This window comes from Oncorhynchus gorbuscha, linkage group LG02, assembly GCF_021184085.1.
Source record: "Oncorhynchus gorbuscha isolate QuinsamMale2020 ecotype Even-year linkage group LG02, OgorEven_v1.0, whole genome shotgun sequence".
NCBI lineage: Eukaryota > Metazoa > Chordata > Actinopteri > Salmoniformes > Salmonidae > Oncorhynchus > Oncorhynchus gorbuscha.
In genome coordinates, this window is record NC_060174.1 from 91,593,924 (window position 1) to 91,611,628 (window position 17,705).

A 17,705-nucleotide genomic window follows, 5' to 3' on the forward strand; every position below is an offset into this window, starting at 1 on the left:
CAAGAGTACTATGTGGTGCATGTGGTGGTGGTGGAGGACAGTGGCTACCCAGCCCAGAGCAGCACTGGCACCCTCACTGTCCGCATGTGTATCTGTGAGACCGACGGGTCCCTCCTGTCCTGCACGGCAGAAGCAGTCTTCCTACCAGTGGGTCTCAGCACCGGGGCAGTGATGGCCATTTTACTGTGCATGGTCATACTCCTGGTGATCGTGGTGCTCTATGTAGGCCTGGGACGACAGAAGAAGAGGGAAACATTTATGTCGTCCAAAGAGACATAAAGACATCTGGGACAGCGTGATCCACTATGACGTCGATGGGGGCAAATACAAAGCAAATCCTCCCACTGCGGAAGTGGAGGAGAAATGAGAGTACTTGTAAAGAGTACTTGAATAACAGAAAAGACTACTTGATTTGCAAACGCTGTTTTACTTTTATAGTACTTTTATAGACATTGGGAATAAAATATACAAGCCTTTCACTTCAGTTATCATAGTTTTGTGATGGTTATTGTTGTTTGTTTAAAATAAACTTGACGCGCAAAAACAAAAGACAACAAAAACAGCATGTCAACGCAGCATTAGACCAGCTGTCACAGTATCAAATGTTGCACTTGTGGAATTACAAATACACACCGCTAGAGGGCATGCTTCAGTTTAATCCATAACAGTAGGGTTGCAAAATTCTGTGACATTTCAATAAATTCCCTGGTTTCCCAGAAATCCTGGTTGGAGGATTTCAGAGTTCCAGTCGGTATTAGATAGAATGTAACAGTCCCGCCTGCCTGTGGGGAAAACAACCTGTGGTTACCCCATTGATTCACAGCAAAAAACGATTTTCTTCTCTGCTTGTTTAAGTCAATTACAAAACTCAAGAAAAGTACAATGTCTAAACATACATTTTCATCATTGCCTGCTCACAAGTGTTCTCACTACTTAGAAAAAGGCAATATTTTAAAGCTTCCCTCATGCCTCTTTTCATAAATGTGCTAGCAGCCACGTGAGTGAGTGAGTGCTAGCTAGCTACTGACCGGAACATTAAGCTAGCCAAGACCAACAACACAAACAAACGGACTATACAGCTACAAGTAATTGAGTGGAGTTACAAACGGACTATACTAAACAAGTTAAATGCCTTACCTGTGATTAAATGTTTTCCACACACATACAGTCGCTACGTGTAGCCTACTTGGACAACGGGTCCCCAGATTTCCCACACCCAATAGTCTGAAGCCACAGGGCTCTTGCTCTAAGCAAAGGCCTTCACACCCAGTAGCTCTCCAGAACTCGGGGTTGAGAATCAAAATAATTATGACATTACAACATGAGGCAATATTATTTAGGTTCTCTACTTTATTGAACAAGATTTCAAATTTAAACATACAAATAGCACACCATTCGCCAGAGTAAAAAACAAATGTAAGGAATAATGTAATACTTAAAATAAAAAAAATGGATAAAAGAAGAAATATTCTGGTTTCTGGTAGAGTTTTTTTGCTGGGTCAAAAATGTACATAACTGGATAATGTAATGAATATGGTGTACGCTCAATGAATATGGGCAATATTGGTAACCCTATCGTTGTTACTCGAAGAGGAATACCTTCAGTGAGCCGAAAACAGCTTACAAAACACAATGTTCTGTGGCATGCTTGGCAACTTGCCACAGATGTAATTGTCAGTACAAAAAAACACCTGACCAAGATAATAAGCTCAGACTAATTAAATTCACAGCCTTTCCATCACCAGTCTGCCACATTCGGTTTACTGTAAAAAAAAAATACACTAAAACATCCTCCATATAAGTAGAAGATGTAACTTGGCATACTGGCTTATCTGTGGTTTGTGTACTACGTTCAGAAATCAGGATCTGGGCCCGCATTCACAAAGCGTCTAAGACCAGGGATGCTGATTAGGATCAGGTCACCCCTGTCCATATAATATAATTCATTATAATTTAAAAGGCTAAACTGATCCTAGATCAGCACTCTTTCTCTGAGAGACTTTGTTAATACAGACCCTGTTGCCTTTCATTGTGACCTCTTTCATCCACAGACATATAAATCCATGCTTCCACCTCAACCTTGCACCCCCCCTGCCCTCACTGTCAACACCATCACACAGTGGAATGACACTGGCCTCGTGTCATTTGGGTGGGAAATATTCAGAGGGAAACAGTGTTCCGATACTAACGCATATACAGAAATATAAATGTGCCATGTATTATTTCCATATTAAAAGCTATGATCTAATCTTGAGTGGTGCAAAAATACACTGTTACAAAAGAAAAGGCACGATCATACGGCCATTCCGTGCCAAGACTAAGGTGAAATAGGAGAAAATCGAATTGTTTTTCTTAATAATTTTTTGAAAACCAGAGAACCACCAGAACTATGCAAACAATTGCCTGAGTGTTAAAAAAAGGAACAAAACAGAGGCAGAGATTTTCTTCACGTGCAGTCACATCCCCAGACAGTCAATGCGATCGTGTTCAAAGGTACAAAACGTTGTCCAGAAGAAATATTGACATTCTTGTAGCATCCACAGTTGAGTTATTTTTTTCACAGAAAAAACAGCAGTATCAAACATTAAGCAAAGTCATTTCATGACAAACCAATAACATCTGCATGCATTTTTGTCATAATATCCAGTTTTGAGTACAAAGGCAAACAGATTACAAAATTCCACAGGTTGGGCTGCTGTTGCGACTGTATATGCATTTGAGAAAGAGACCAACTTCATGCCTGCCTGACCCCTGTAGGACTGATGAAAAGATAGTGTTGGACCTTTGTGTCCAAAACAACTTCTCATTAGTAGAGGGGGAAGATATTTGACTGCTGCATGGCCAATGAGAGTTAGTGTTTCACTCTCCACACCAGGCCAGAGAGACTAACACTCAGATATACAGGTGAAATATGTGACCCTCTCTTGAGTAAATTGCGAAGATGAAGTAGGAACGTTAAGCCCACATGGGTAGGCCAATGAAAATGAAAAATACCCTCGAGATTAAGCTCACTGCATGTTTAAGAATGAAATGGAACACAATTTGAGATATTTGAGGAAGACAAAAGCTGTCAAAAATATCACAATGGGTAAAATAAATTATAAAACAAAATTAAACAACTTATAATCATGTCCTGTCGGGTATATACTGGTTGTATGCTGCTGTACATAAACTAAAAGTACAGTTCAAGTTTGAACGCCAACAACATGTACAATGGAAAACAGTATCAATACATATACAATGATTACCTGTTGGCTAAGAATTGGCCAGTTGAATATTTCACAATTAAAAGGACAATTCGTTGGTTGCGTTCACCAACATACATACAGTACAAACATGTGCACGCACACATAAACATACATTTTAGCCCTGTGATTTCTTAGACAACAGGCAACAATATAAAGGTGAATATAAAATGCTTAATTTTGCACAACGATCAAACCGTGCTTTGATATCAAATAAGTGTGAAGTATGTTCTGAGCCATATTGCCTTCTCATTGACTAAATAGGGTTCTGGGACTAAGCAGCGCCAACTCGTACATTCCACTACATTAACTATGAATCGGTAGTTCCATGACAGCCCTCATGTCATTAAAAATATAGATCTATGGACAATGTTCCGCCTCAAGCAACATCATTGACAGTTTGCCAATGGGGCTGCAGAAGTTCAATTCTCTTCCTCCCATGCCATCCAATGCAACTCTCTGATGTTTATCAGACCTTGAATTTTATGTATGAACTGGTTCAATAACACACAGCACTTGGATGCACATTCTCAGAGGAGTTACTGTACTGTGGGATAGAAGGGTTATAGTCTACATTCATCTGATACACTGATTGGGGTAGTGTACATTTGACTCTACTTTAAAAACAACTGAAACACAAGCAACAAGATACTTAGCGCTACTTTATTAAAAATGCCTCACCCTATCCTCATTTCCCTCTCCTAGCCCAAACCCTTCATCACAGGATTAGACATTTGCAATGGCCTGAAAGTAAACCATCTATATAAAACACATTACGTGTGTCTTTTTCCCCCTTTCTCCTGCAAAGACGAACTTGAGAGGAACAGCATAGGTGTGTGGAGCTGCGTCCTAGACTTGTAAACATGACATGCTTTTTAGAGCAGTGTCTGAAGTAAATAATCCACACTTTTCTCCTGTCATTTCAACAAAGTGCACATTCCCCATATCTGCCAGTACATTGGCCAGTAAACCTAGTGAATATGCATCTCTGGACAGCAAACAATTGAAATATAATCTAATCTATAGTTTTGTGCAGCAAACCTTATGTTTCCCATGTGTTGCACACTTATGGTTTTGTTGGGACATACATCAGACTCTTTCTCAACACTGCCAAACCGTTGTTTCGTGGACAGCTGCAGTTGCAGAATCATCAAATAAGCCCTAAAGACAGCACATTATCAGAAGGGGATAGAAGATAATGGGTGAGCTCAAAACCTTGGGAGAGAAATACAGAAAACAAGAGTTGTGATTTGGTAAATGTCTCCGGAAATGGGAAAGCTGGAGTGTGATTTGGTAAATTGGTCGATCAAGGCTGAACTCCTGTCCACAGCAAGTATGGGAGGGGCCTTACTTGCAAATGTGTAGGTAGTGTGGATGGGCCATTAGTCGTTGAATGTTGTACCAGGAAGTTCGTTGGTCAGAGTGTGCCAGCGCTCAATTTTCTTGTCCTTGTTTTTGAGACAGTCAAACCAGTGTTTGAGCCTCTCCCCATTGGCGCTGATGCCCAGGGATACGCCACCTGAGAGCGGGGACGGGAGAACAGCAGAAAAGTGTAAGAACACAATAGAAAATGGATACACCTGAGCTCAATTTGGAGGGTCATATAGCAAAGGGGTGTGAATACTTGTATAAATTAGATATTTCTGTATTTAATTTTCAATAAATACATTTAAAAAAAATCTAAAAACATGTTTTCACTGTCATTTTGGGATATTGTGTATAGATAGATGGATTAGATTATTTAAAAATATATATTTTAAGTTCAGACAGTAATGCAACAAAATGTGAAATAAGTCAAGGGGTATGAATACTTTCTGAAGGCATTGTATTATAATCCTCAACGTCTAATCTTTCAAAATACATTGAGTCCTTGTAATTTACAGAACTTCCCTCACTCAGACAAGTTCAAGTGCACTTCAAGTTCAATGTCTCGTCCACCAACCACATGTTGGCATGACAATCTGAAAGGCTGATAGCCTGGCTGGCACGCACCAGGGGTCAGTGTTTCGTGCTTGCTCCTTTAGAGCTCGGTTGTTTGTTGTTGTCATTTAGATCCAAGTTTGTGTCCCTGGGCAGGTATCAGGAGACATGGAGGCCTCTGGTGGGTGAACAGGAGTTGTAAACAGAGGTGCCAGGTGCAGAGAGGCAGGGGAGCCCAGGCTGGTCAGGAGTGCCACTGGTGTGGATGGCAGGGCAGTGTGCAGTTGCGCACAACGCTTTGGTCACTACGCTTGGTAACGCCTGCTTAGTGCTTACCTATAAAATCGTTGGACTTGCCGATGTCGTAATCCCACACGGTCACCTCCAGTGTCTTCTTGCTGAGATCGGCGTATTTGATTTCATAGAAGAACTCCTACAAAAGTCAGTAAAACATTTAAATAATGTAAGAACTAGACATGCCGAACAGCTTCATACAGAAAGCAAAGTTATCCCCCCCAAAAGATTCCACCAGAAACATAATCAAAGGAATCTTATTTAAATACTAGAAATATAATTTTACATAAAGTAAAATTGTGTGACTTGCTTCAGCTATTTTTATTTTAGTTTAAGATTTTTAAATATTGTTTAACTTAAGTGAAGCAGTGAAATATCGTCAAGAATATATAAAAATATCTGGTCTGATTACTTTTATAGACTACTTTATTAACCTTATTACTTTGCAGTGTGGGGCAGTTAGAGCACATATTTCATCACACTACTACACTTTAACTCATAAGGAATTAGAAAAGTTGTAGACTATTATTTAGGGAGAGAAATATGATGGTGCATCTAGTGGAAGAAGTTTGTTAGTGTTGAAAAATTGTTGTAGGAGAGGGAGGGACTTTTAAAAATAAATAGTTCAAATCAAATCAAATTTTAGTTTATAGTTTATAGTAGCTATCAGTGGGAGACTAAGAAGTAGTAGTATGTAGCCCAGAGGTACTAGTACCAGTACATTGCAGTAGTAATATTTATAGTGAATGTTTTAGATAGGTAGGCTATGGGTTAACTATTCACGGGTTACACCTCCGTCACTCAGTCGCGTCGTTGCCACTGTGATGAATGTCCTACGGACGCTGCAGCTGCCCATATTGGTGCCTGGCTGATGACTGAAACCCAGTCACTCTGAACGGGGCTTGGAAATGAGATGACAGTTCTAAAGCAGAGAAATAATAAGTAGGAAAAACTTTGCCATCATTATGATGTCGTCAAATTTACTTTAGAGAAAGGGCAATGTTGCCATTAGCTAGCAAAGTTTTGATAAAATCTTCACCAGTGCTAATTAACAACGCATTGAGTAGAACATTCACTTGGGCATCAGTCCTCAAGAGAATGTTCAAAACAATATTGTGACAAAACATGCAACCCATGAATATTGTAGTTTGGTGGGTGAGTGTGGGGGTTGTTATAGCGGGTTTGTTTTTTAGTGGGTTGTGGTGAGCTGTGTGTCATCATTCTCATGTGCTCCCCAATTGCTATAATTTGACTGGTAGACAATATTTATTTTCCAATATGAATAGCAGAGAAGTAGACTAAGATTTCATACACTATACATTTTTGTGTACTTTCGGGGAAAGTGTTCAAAGTAGCGGATTTGCATCCAAAGTCACATTGTTTACAATGAATAGAATGTTGAAAGTCATGGGAGTTTTCAATAATGGGAGCTTTAGAATGTTGAAGAAACCCCATAAAAGTGGTGTTTTAGGAGGTCAAACAGTTAGATATTTTAACAAGTATAAATGTGTATAAAAGTATTAAATAATGTTATCAATGACAATTAATTACTGCTGCCTATAACCATACATAATCATGCTGATAGAGGAGAATCCATTTAGTTATCAATCCCACAATACTCAAATTTATCTGTTCGTCTTATTGAATCAAAATGCCTTCCTAATGCACAGGAAGCCCAGGTTGCCTTATCTTGAGCCGAAAGGCCAACAAGCAACAGGATGGAAATGGGTTCTAAAGGAAATGTCATTGGAAATGTCAAGGCACAGGCTTTGCGTGGTCTGGGAGGACGCCATTCACTCTGATATGGCTGAACACTCCGATGTGAGCCACTTGATGCTGCAGTCGAGTGCTACAGTAAGCTAGCTCTTTGGCAGCGGTCTGAGCATGAAAGCGGGGCCTCTCTGGAGCCCACTGCTCTGAACAGCATAACAGACTAATGGTAGAGTGGTTGTGTGGCATTTAGAGAAGAAGAGGCAGGCTCAGGAGATGTGGGGGAAACAAGCTTTTACTACAGTCAAGTTGGCCTCTCAATGACAATTAACAGAGGGCTGATCTGAAGGAGGCCCGGAGCATCATAGCCGAGTCGGCTGGAGGGGATGGAAACTCATCTCTGTGCCCTGAAATATCATCAACAGATAACTGGCTTTTTTAACCTAAGATTTGTTGCTACTTGCTACGTTGCCATGCTAATGGCTGTGATAAATGGTAAAATCCAATAAAATAATTACAATCTTCTTTATCCAACGCATTCTAGTAAAAAATGAACACTAGTGTGTGATACCCAGAGATATAGAGGTGCCAGATGTGATGGTAAGAAGAGATGTGATGGTAAGATTAGTACATGTAGAATGAGTTAGTATTAAAGTTGTGATTTTCATATAGTTCTATCATTCTGGAAAAAAGTTAGGTATAATTAGACAAATTTGAAAAATGAGTGTCATAAGTAAGTTGATAAAGCTTTATCTGAAAATGTCTGGTTCCTCCTCAGTCTCAATTCTTAAATGGGAAGGATTATTGGAGGGATTTGTGATATCTGAGAGAGACAAGACAGCCCTGAAAGAGAGACCGAAAAGAGAGGAAGAGAGAGTGAGTCCTTCCTTACCTCATTAAACTCTGGGTTGAGGGTCTTCTTCTTCACAGCAGTCTTGTGCTTTGACTTTTTGTTTTCATCCGGCTTCAGGTACCTGCAGACAAGACATAAAGCAGTAACCTTCATTGACAGCAAAGGTCTCTCTACAGTCTACGGTTGTTTTCTGTGGATTCTTGGGTGTACTGTACACAATAATAGACAGGCAGTCAGGAGATTCCATCCTGGGACACAGAATGTTGAAACGTCTTGCTTCTCTGAGCTCTAAGTAGTCCAGCAGGAATGACTGACTTAAATATAGCGATATCATTTAAAAGGAATGAGAAAAGGTATTTATGAAAATGAATGAGACAGAAAATGTGTCTAATTAATTCAGCCTGATCAAACTGAATGTTATACCAATTCTACCACCAGAGGTTGCTGTGGCATTATTTTTAATAACCTGATGGTGGGCAGCATACTGAGGCCAGCACTAAGCAAGCTGTTGCTACAGTGACTGACAGTCTATGTATGGGTTGAAAGGTTGATTACCATATTGTATTAACATACAGTTGCATGGAGTTGGTGGCTCTAGACTAGGATTGCATCCCAAATGGCAACCCACATTACATATAGTGCACTACTTCATAAAAGCACTATATGGGGAATAGGGTGCCATTTGAGACACAACCTAGGTCCAACTGAAAGCTCTGATCTCCAGAAATACATTTAAAATGTTCACAATGCTCCTGAATAGAAGTAAATAATTACAATGACTTCCTACAGCAGTGGTTCTTTTTGTGCTGTGTATACTGACAATGCACAATGACAGAGTCTGGAGAGCAACAGTCATGGTTAGAGTCTGGAGAGCAACAGTCATGGTTAGAGTCTGGAGAGCAACAGTCATGGTTAGAGTCTGGAGATCAACAGTCATGGTTAGAGTCTGGAGAGCAACAGTCATGGTTAGAGTCTGGAGAGCAACAGTCATGGTTAGAGTCTGGAGAGCAACAGTCATGGTTAGAGTCTGGAGAGCAACAGTCATGGTTAGAGTCTGGAGAGCAACAGTCATGGTTAGAGTCTGGAGAGCAACAGTCATGGTTAGAGTCTGGAGAGCAACAGTCATGGTTAGAGTCTGGAGAGCAACAGTCATGGTTAGAGTCTGGAGAGCAACAGTCATGGTTAGAGTCTGGAGAGCAACAGTCATGGTTAGAGTCTGGAGAGCAACAGTCATGGTTAGAGTCTGGAGAGCAACAGTCATGTTTAGAATTACAGGAGTGCTGGGCACCCCATAACAATCAACACCTCTATAAATGTTTAAGTAAAAAAATGCATAATATTTCGAAGTCAGGAAATCCAAATAGATTTTGGACACCCCCAAGAGTCAATGTGTGATTCAAACCCCGGGTGGATTAGTGGGGCTTGACTGAAGTTGGAGCTCGAGTAAGTTTGATCGAGCACCCCACTGAGTCCAGTAGAACTGCAGTACTTGACTCTGTCTGTAGTAAGGCTCTCGCTATAAAGCCAACTGCTTTCTTCTCAAACCAACTTGACTGCATAGTCCATATTGGCCGACATCTCACACTTTAATTAAATAACATAGGACAATATTTGCCCCATACACAGCTCATCCTGGCCTACAAACTCTACTTGTACCCTATAGAATGGCTACAGTTTCAAAAATGTACTAGTCTCAACAGTGACTGAGGAAGAACATGGGGTAAAATAAAATGCCTCTACTCCCTTTCAAAAATAATATACAGATCTCACTTGTGGCAGGAAAGAGAGATTTTCTCTAAACCTTATTACAGACTATAGCAGCCTCTAGCTCTTCAGGCTGAGGAATTCCATTAGCTGCTAGCAACCTCATTCAAGTTCAGAGGGAATCCCATTTACAAGGCCCCATGTGAAGAAAACACAGGTCTCCACAATCCAGTCAATTAATTAGCCGATCTAAGATTCCCATAAGTGCTGTACGTGGATGTGCTCATGTTCAGGTGACAAATGAATGACCAAGCTCCTGGATACCTATGGAGGCTGCTCTGTAGGTATTTTAATTTTAATTTTGAATAATCTTGTTCCATGGTAATAGTATAGCAAAGAAATGATTACCGCAGAGCATTGTACTGTGATTTTATGTAGATATACACTCAGTTGTCAGTTTATTGGGTACACCACACCGTTCATGAAAATGGATCGCTCCTACAGACAATGAGTCATGTGGCCATGGCTTGCTATATAAAGCAGGCAGACAGGCATTAAGGCATTCAGTTACTATTTGGTTGAACATTAGAATGGACAAAACGAGTGACCTAAGCGACTTTGAGTGTGGTATAATCATTGGTGCCAGACGCGCCTGATCCATTGTCTCAGAAACGGCATGGCAGTGTCTAGGGTTTACCAAGAATGGTGCGACAAACAAAAATCATCCAGTCAGCGGCAGTCCTGTGGGTGAAAACGGTTAGTTGATGAGAGAGGTTGAAAGAGAATGGCAAGAATCTTGCAAGCTAACAGGCGGGCCACAAAACGACATCTTGGAAGACACAACTTGTCAAACCTTGTCACGGATGGTCTATTGCAGCAGACGACCACACCGGGTTCCACTCCTATCAGCTAAAAACAAGAAGAAGCAGCTCCAGTTGGCACGTGATCAAAAACATTGGACAATTGAGGAGTGGAAAAACAGTGCCTGGCCCAACGAATCCCAGTTCCTGTTGCGTCATGCTGATGGCAGAGTTAGGATTTGGCGTAAGCAGCATGTGTGATTCAAACCCACACTACCACTGTAGATGTGTTCTGGAGCATGCGGTATCACCGCTAGACCAGCCAGGCCACACAATTTACAATTTTAGAGCAAAACTATATAATTCTATTATAAAGTTGAATAATCAGGGATAATTATAAGAGTTTGCTTTGGGGCTATCAAAGTGATGGAACCATGAACAGGATTAGTTTCCCCAAAATGAAATACCAATATTTCACATTGTGCAATAATCTCCATATCTCATTGCTCCTGGGTGTCTAATTGATCATTATCAGGGTATTTACAGCAGCCATTAAAAATATTTCACCGTTGCACAACTTTTCACTTCCTTGTAATCTAGACTCAAAGGGGAGTATGGCTAGTTTGAAGCTTTAATTGTGTGTAGATGTGGAGCTCATTCATTTGAAGAAAAAAAATCCTGCAGAGAAGCCAGTCCCTCAACACTGTTTGGGCCATACATAGTCAATAAAGCCGGCAGTGCAGCCTTGGCATGCCAACGAAGACAAAAGAATGAGTCAGAGGGGATACAGGGGTAATCTAACTTGACACTGAAACTGTAGAAGGCCTTTGAGAGAACCAATAAAGTGCCCAAACCCCTTTAACACAGACTATAGTAAAGCATTTATGAGTCTCTATTCTCACCACTGTGCAATGTTAAATACTGCGTGCGCTTGTCATACATTCACCCAGCCTGTCAATCAAATGTTTCCTTTGACCACGTGTAACACTCAGAGGGACCACTGCCCTGTCAACTGGTGTGTGTGTGTGTGTGTCTGTGTGTGCAAAAGAGCTACAGGCCCAGTACAAAAGCCCAGCTTATCATCAACACAGTGGGTTGGAGCGACTCAGTGTCCGGCAGCCTTCTGAAGCCAGACAGCCATGACATAGACGTTGGGTGTCGGAGGACAGGAAAATCATTGCAGCTCTTCTCTATTCAACAGAGCATACTCCTCCGCTGCATCTAAAATAGCATCCTATTCCCTATGTTGTGTAATAGGGAGACATTTGGGATGCAACCCTCCTTCAAGCCCTCATAAAAGGGAGTCTGTAAATCTATTATCTGGGCTGCGAGTCTTTCAGGATTTGGGGAGTGGTTCTCCATCGCTGGTTGGAATTGCTGTCCTCTCTCTCAATGAGTCTTCCTCCTTTCCCACTTGGCACACACTGGTGTGAATCAATGTTTTTTCCATGTCATTTCAATGAAATTACTTTGAACCAATGTGGAATAGACGTTGAATTGAGGTCTGTGCCCAGTGGGTTGTTTTTGTGGAGTTCTTGTCAGTGTAATGTATTGCACTTCCACCATTCAGCGAGATGAAAGCAGTACAGTAATGTTCAGGTGTGATTAAAAGAACACCCCTTGATAATTGCAGCCCTCAGGATAGCCTCTTGCGCAGTACATCTCTTTCATGTTGGGGAGTAATCACAGGAGATTCACTGCTGAAATGTTAGCACTGCTGGTAGCTGTTTTGTTCCAGGGACTTTATACACCGTGGTGAATTTGGATCTTGCTTTAGTCTGCTAGCAATGATTGCCAGCCCTAGGCTTGGCGAGATCCTTTGGCTAAATGTCAAAGTAAATGATGTTATCAGGGTAATCTGAGTTTTTGCATATATTCAAAAGAGGTATTGGCTGATAGGCATCATGTTTTTCAACACTAGGATCAAATGTATTAGTCTAGTACTGTATCAGACAACATTCCCAAATGGAGGGAACTTTTGTTACCCTAATAAAAACAGAAAAAGTAATAAACCAGAGCTTGATTCCATACAGACAGACCTAAGAGATGATGAGCAAACATCAATCCAGTAGCACTAGAGGTCTAAAGTGCATGTGTTTTGGCACGTGTGCTATCTCGAGAATGTGTGACAAACTCACGTTTTGACGTAGGGATCTGAGAAGCCGTTGGCGTCCATGGCGGCGAGGTGGGCACAGCGGACAATGCCCACCACCAGGCCAGACTTCTGAGAACTGTACTTGAGGGAGATCATGATACGCCCTCGCTCCTCCAGGGACTTGTCATCTGTCTTGTCGATCTGCGGGGTAAGGATTGGAGACACACAGGGGTCAGGGGTCAAAGGTAATGAGCATAGTGAGTAGATAGTGGAGGTGTCATGCTCGATAGCTACATAGTCTTACACACGTCACATTATATACTCTATCCTATACCACCATCATTATTAAGAACATTTTGATGCAAAGTGGATCTTCTTGAAGTTCAACAGTTGAATCAACAGTTACAATGGTTAATATTCACTTCCACAACCCATTACATGAGGAGACTAGAGGAAGAGACTGAGTGGGATGTACATAGTAACTCCAACAGTTAGGATTGATGGCCAAGTTTTGAGTAAGGGCTTTTTAGATGGGCTTTTTCTCCAAATGCAAATGTCATGGATCAGTTTCGGAATCTAATCGAATGTTGTGACCTGATTTGGAGTTTGATTTTGCAAGGTGAGTATTGCTGTTTGCTTCTTAGACTACACCTATAATCAATCTCCATGCAAGACACTCAAAGTCCATACTTGGCACAAGTGACTGCACAGCCACAGCGCAACTCTTCGCAGTTACTTTAATACCATGTGCCCATAAATCTCGATTACATTCCAAACCTAAGATGTGCAAATTTGCCGATTCACTGTCCACCTTATCGGAAATGCACTTTTCCCACAACTCTGGGCTAATGACGCTAGCTAATTTGCTGTGCAGAAGGAGTCTGATAATTCCCGCCCTGCTGTGTGACTACTTGTTTGCGTTTGCACTGGGCTTCACAGAGACGCCCTCAAACAGCCTCCCGGTTCAAACGGTGAGAGAGCACAGTAGATGAGCGATGGGGAAAACAACAGTGCAGTGGAGAATTTGAATAGAATAAATGAACTGCTGAACCTGAGAGACTTTCAAGGCCAACTGAATCATCGTTGGGGGAGAAAAAATGTATAACAGCAAGTCAAAACGCAGACCAAAGAGTAAGGGCAATGAATGGAGAGAGAGAGAGAGAGGGAGGGAGAGTACACAAACACAAAAAAGCATGAAGTAGAGAATTGGACATTGATAAGGGGGACAGATAAAATGGAATGTACACTGCATTGTCATATTGTCCCTGACATATGTCACATTATTCATGATGGAACACACAATATTGTGAATCTAAAGCAAAAGTGTGTAAGTGTTCCTAGAATAGCACAATGTTTCACAAACATACTGGAAATACCCAAAGTGTTGTATTGCTGAGGTAGAAGAAAGCATCCAGCATCAATATTGTGAGATATAACAAGAGACGTTATAACAAGAGACGGCATGAGAACAAACACATTTCTTCTGAGCAGATTGTCACCATTCAAAGTCCAGCCCCGTAGAACGATCCCAGATCAGCTGTAGCAGAGTTCAAGGGGCCACCTCCCCTACTACCCCTGATTCAACCTTACCACTCTCTGATCAACCCTGTCCCGTTGTCCCTGGTTACGCATCTACATCAACATCCTTTTACGGCATCAAGCGGAACAGCACGGCCGCGCAATGATGGAGTGTAATTGACTTGCTTTGGTCAACAGCTTTCTCCCCTGATATCCCTCTGTTGTGATTTGTGCTGATCCCTGCAGTATATTACATTCTGCCCCCAAAAACACTGGAGCAGCAAATATGTCATGGACTCTCTTCCCTGCTTGATGGGGAAAAGTGTCTGCCAACCCCAGTTTAATTAATCATGGACAGAAGTCTCAGCTCCAATTTTTGTCGGTGTTGTCTTGAACGGCTATGAATAATTCAGCCCAAATATTGAAATATTGAATTTTCAGTGTATGGTCAAGGTAAGAACTATGTAGCCTTGGGGGATCTGTTTGTCATGTAGCCGACACCTTGGTCATTGTCAAACCACATCTTTCAGAGCTAAGCTGAATCAACATTCTGGTAACTTTCCCAAAATTCCTAGGTTTCCCAGAAATCCTGGTTGGAAGATTCTGGAATACTTGCTTATTCCCTCCTGCTTTTGGGAATATCCAACCGGGATTTCTGAAAAACCTGCAACCCTAACTTTGATAATGAATCAAATATATCACTTTTGTTAAATTTGTGAACCTAGAACTAAAATCTTGTATAACTGCGTTAGAAACTAGATTAGGTTTTCGGGGGAGATTAAGAAAAGACACTTAGTGTGAGGAGCAGAGGCAGGGCAGTAGCTCCACAGCCCTGTCTTTTGAAGGTTTCGGGCTATAGGCCAAATGTCCCCTCCCCTTGTGAATTTCTAAAGACGCACACACCCGCTAAATCGTGATTTGTTCAAATAACAAATGTTAAAAAACCTACATGCAGGAACAACTATCTCTCATTAGTCGTCATAACCCACAGTCTTTTGACAGACATTACGATACCATGTATGTTAATGGAGTCTGTCCACGAGAGAGTACCCTTGAGGCAAAACTAGATTGTAAAAGACCTGTAGCATTGAATACAGAAGGAACGACAGAGCAACGACAACCATCAACAAACAAGGGCAAACCAAGGAACTGAATGCTATGAGGCCATCTTCACACCAGAAGTGTGTGCTGTTAATGAGAGCCAGACAACGGATACAAGCATACACTAAAGGGAAGGGGAGGGCTTAGCAGTTGGTACTCAGCATACAGAGTGACTGAGGAGGACTGAGACCCTCTCTAAACTACCCTCAGTTGGTACTCCGCATACAGAGTGACTGAGGAGGACTGAGACCCTCTCTAAACTACACTCAGTTGGTACTCGGCATACTGAGTGACTGAGGAGGACTGAGACCCTCTCTAAACTACCTTCAGTTGGTACTCAGCATACAGAGTGACTGAGAAGGGCTGAAACACTCTCTAAACTACCCTCAGTTGGTACTCAGCAAACCGAGTTACTGAGCAGGACTGAGACTCTCTCTAAACTACCCTCAGTTGGTACTCAGCATATCGAATGACTGAGGAGGACTGAGACCCTCTCTAAACTACCCTCAGTTGGTAATCAGCATACAGAGTAACTGAGGAGGATTGAGACCCTCTCTAAACAACCCTCAGTTGGTACTCAGCATACAGAGTGACTGAGGAGGACTGAGACCCTCTCTAAACTACCCTCAGTTGGTACTCAGCATACAGAGTGACTGAGAAGGGCTGAGACCATCTCTAAACTACCCTCGGTTGGTACTCAGCATACCGAGTGACTGAGGAGGACTGAGACCCTCTCTAAACTATATTCTCAGTTGGTAGTCAGGATACCGAGTGACAGAGGACTGAGACCTTCTCTAGCCTACCCTCAATTGGTCCTCAGCATAACGAGTGACTGAGAAGTGCTGAGACTCTCTCTAAACTACCCTCAGTTGGTACTCAGCATATCGAATGACTGAGGAGGACTGAGACCCTCTCTAAACTACCCTCAGTTGGTAATCAGCATACAGAGTAACTGAGGAGGATTGAGACCCTCTCTAAACAACCCTCAGTTGGTACTCAGCATACAGAGTGACTGAGGAGGACTGAGACCCTCTCTAAACTACCCTCAGTTGGTACTCAGCATACAGAGTGACTGAGAAGGGCTGAGACCATCTCTAAACTACCCTCGGTTGGTACTCAGCATACCGAGTGACTGAGGAGGACTGAGACCCTCTCTAAACTATATTCTCAGTTGGTAGTCAGGATACCGAGTGACAGAGGACTGAGACCTTCTCTAGCCTACCCTCAATTGGTCCTCAGCATAACGAGTGACTGAGAAGTGCTGAAACCCTCTCTAAACTACCCTCAGTTGGTACTCAGCATACAGAGTGACTGAGGAGGACTGCGACCCTCTCTAAACTATCCTCAGTTGGTAGTCAGGATACCTAGTGACAGAGGACTGAGACCTTCTCTAGCCTACCCTCAGTTGGGACTCAGCATACCGAGTGACTGAGGAGGACTGAGACCCTCTCTAAACTATCCTCAGTTGGTAGTCAGGATACCGAGTGACAGAGGACTGAGACCTTCTCTAGCCTACCCTCAGTTGGTACTCAGCATACAGAGTGACTGAGGAGGACTGCGACCCTCTCTAAACTACCATCAGTTGGTACTCAGCACACAGAGTGACTGAGGAGGAAGGACTGAGACCATCTCTAAACTACCTTCAGTTGGTACTCAGCATACAGAGTGACTGAGAAGGGCTGAAACCTCTCTAAACTACCCTCAGTTGGTACTCAGCAAACCGAGTTACTGAGCAGGACTGAGACTCTCTCTAAACTACCCTCAGTTGGTACTCAGCATATCGAAAGAGTGAGGAGGACTGAGACCCTCTCTAAACTACCCTCAGTTGGTACTCAGCATACCGAGTGACTGAGGAGGACTGAGACCCTCTCTAAACTACCCTCAGTTGGTACTCAGCATACCGAGTGACTGAGAAGGGCTGAAACTCTCTCTAAACTACCCTCAGTTGGTAATCAGGATACAGAGTGATTGAGAGGACTGAGACTCTCTCTAAACTACCCTCAGTTGGTACTCAGCATACCGAGTGACTGAGAAGGGCTGAAACTCTCTCTAAACTACCCTCAGTTGGTAATCAGCATACAGAGTAACTGAGGAGGAATGAGACCCTCTCTAAACAACCCTCAGTTGGTACTCAGCATACAGAGTGACTGAGGAGGACTGAGACCCTCTCTAAACTACCCTCAGTTGGTACTCAGCATACAGAGTGACTGAGAAGGGCTGAGACCATCTCTAAACTACCCTCGGTTGGTACTCAGCATACCGAGTGACTGAGGAGGACTGAGACCCTCTCTAAACTATATTCTCAGTTGGTAGTCAGGATACCGAGTGACAGAGGACTGAGACCTTCTCTAGCCTACCCTCAGTTGGTCTTCAGCATACCGAGTGACTGAGAAGTGCTGAAACCCTCTCTAAACTAACCTCAGTTGGTATTCAGCATACAGAGTGACTGAGGAGGACTGCGACCC

The 17,705-nt window shown here is 42.3% G+C and overlaps 1 protein-coding gene across 1 annotated transcript in view; it reads right to left on the reverse strand.

Annotated features, from left to right (window-relative positions):
* Window positions 1–1,336: 1,336 nt before the first annotated feature.
* Window positions 1,337–17,705, reverse strand: part of LOC124013046 (double C2-like domain-containing protein beta) — a 152,075-nt gene continuing 135,706 nt past the window's right edge. The window contains exons 6-9 of the mRNA XM_046327168.1: window positions 12,665–12,822; window positions 8,062–8,143; window positions 5,502–5,598; window positions 1,337–4,764 (exon numbers count right to left, since the gene is read on the reverse strand). Coding sequence (XP_046183124.1) covers window positions 4,628–4,764; window positions 5,502–5,598; window positions 8,062–8,143; window positions 12,665–12,822 — 474 coding nt within the window. The 3' untranslated portion in view covers window positions 1,337–4,627. The remainder of the gene's footprint in view (window positions 4,765–5,501; window positions 5,599–8,061; window positions 8,144–12,664; window positions 12,823–17,705) is intronic.